The 1,960-nt window shown below is 54.4% G+C and overlaps 1 protein-coding gene across 1 annotated transcript in view; it reads right to left on the bottom strand.

The window, feature by feature from the left end:
* Window positions 1–209, bottom strand: part of NPTX1 (neuronal pentraxin 1) — a gene marked incomplete at its 3' end in the record, with an annotated part of 29,729 nt that extends 29,520 nt beyond the window's left edge. The window contains exons 1-2 of the mRNA XM_006038676.1: window positions 192–209; window positions 33–115 (exon numbers count right to left, since the gene is read on the bottom strand). Coding sequence (XP_006038738.1) covers window positions 33–115; window positions 192–209 — 101 coding nt within the window. The remainder of the gene's footprint in view (window positions 1–32; window positions 116–191) is intronic.
* Window positions 210–1,960: the final 1,751 nt, after the last annotated feature.

Genomic DNA, 1,960 nt, shown 5'->3' with positions numbered 1-1,960 from the left:
TGCTGGGGCTGGGCGAGGAGGACGAGTCCGACCTGACGGACTGGAACTTGCCCCTGGCCTTCATGAAGAAGCGGCACTGCGAGAAGATCGAGGGCTCCAAGTCCCTGGCGCAGAGCTGGAGGATGAAGGACCGGGTAATGAGGGGCCGGGGCAGGTGGGAGAGGGCGCAGGGGTGTCTCAGCCCGCCTCACCTGCACGCCGGCACCCATGGGAGCGTCTCTGCGCCGCAGCCACGAAACACGGGTGCTGACAGCCGGCGCGCTGAGCACAGGCGCCTCTGCCCCCGGGGCTGCAGGGACGCAGCAGAGGGGCACGAGCACACGGCTGCACGTGTCTTCTCCCTTACGGGGGAAACGGGGGTGTTCCCGCGCAGCCCGGCAGCGCTCTGGGCACCCTCTGCCCCCCCCACACTCATCGGTGCCCCCCTACATGCACACCCCTGCCCTCAACACACAGCCACCCTCTTTCCCCACATGCACATCCCTGCCCCGCCACACACCTGTCCCCCACCCACCCCCTGCCTCCCACACTGGGTGGAGGGCACCGGCAGGGCCAGGGGGCTGCTTTCTACTTACATGATTTATAGTGGTGCACCGATAGAGATTTTGGGAGCTGATACCGATAGCTGATTTTTAAGGAGGCGTATCGGCCCGTACCGATCCGCTTTCCGATGTGCTTGGAGAGCTGCGTGCAGCTGGTAAGTCTGTCTCGGTGCACCTCTAATTATTTGCCCACCCATGTGTACAGATAGGTCCTGGTACAAAAAAGGTCGTGAACCATGGTTTTAAACAGTGCCTACGAAAGCAGCGCTTTTGTTAGGAAGGAATTTAAATTAGTAAGGTCCTAAATTAGTAAGGTCCTTGAAATGGAGCTCTCCAGGTCCCTGGGTTTCTGGTGTGGGCAGAGCGCGCAATAAACGCAGGCTTTCTGTTTTGTGAAGTTATCCAGTGGCTGATAGGTGTGTGAAAGGCTTTACTCTCTTTTCAGTATGGTGCAGGGAATATATGGACAGTGTATTCTTCCCAGAGTAATATGAGGTGAGTGTTTAAAAGGTGGAAAATGAACTGTTAGATTCTCAAGCACTTTCACCTGTCGGGGCAGATCATATTCTCTTGGTTGAATCCACTAGGCATAGTACCAGGTATTACACTGATGTTTCTCTAGCTTGTATTGGGTAACATCGCAGTTAGCAGGAAACCTCTGGGATGTGATTTCTGGTATCTCAACTTTTCTGGTTAAATGTTAAGCCATTAAAGGTCAGGATGCCTTGGAAGGGAAAATATGAACCTGATGTACTGATAGCCCCTTCTGTGATCTGTAGGCTTCCTGAGGTTTCATAGTTTCTAGGGTCGGAAGGGACCTGGGCACATCATCTAGTCCGACCCCCTGCCATGGAAGGAAAGAGTACTGGGGTCAAACAACCCCAGCAAGATGGTCATCTAGCCTCCTCTTAAAAACCCCCAGGGTGGGAGCCTGCACCACCTCACTTGGAAGCTGGTTCCAGACCCTAGCCGCCCTGACCATGAAGTAGCGCCTCCTGATGTCCAACTTAAACCTTCCCTCCGCCAGCTTGTGACTGTTATTCCTGGTCACTCCTGGGGGGACAGGGACTCCCCCAGTGCCTGTTGATCCCCCCTGACTAGTTTATAGCAGGCCACAAGATCCCCCCTCAGCCTTCTCTTCTGGAGGCTGAACAGGTTCAGGTCCCGTAACCTTTCCTCATAGGACCTGCCCTGCTGTCCCTTGATCATGCGAGTGGCCCTCCTCTGGACCCTCTTGATGCTGTCCACATCCCTCTTAAAGTGCAGCTCCCAGAACTGGACACAGTCCAGTTCTTGTAGAGGTCTTGTAGGCGTGCTGCCCTTTCCTGTGGGTGAGCAGTGGCTGTCTCTCCCAATCCACAACCATCTGAGGAATTAAAAAAAAAAAAAGCAAAAATTGCTGAATGAATATTATAATC

The sequence above is a fragment of the Alligator sinensis genome, unplaced genomic scaffold, assembly GCF_000455745.1.
Source record: "Alligator sinensis unplaced genomic scaffold, ASM45574v1 scaffold2383_1, whole genome shotgun sequence".
Taxonomy (NCBI): Eukaryota; Metazoa; Chordata; order Crocodylia; family Alligatoridae; genus Alligator; species Alligator sinensis.
This window is presented reverse-complemented; position numbering and strand designations above follow the sequence as displayed.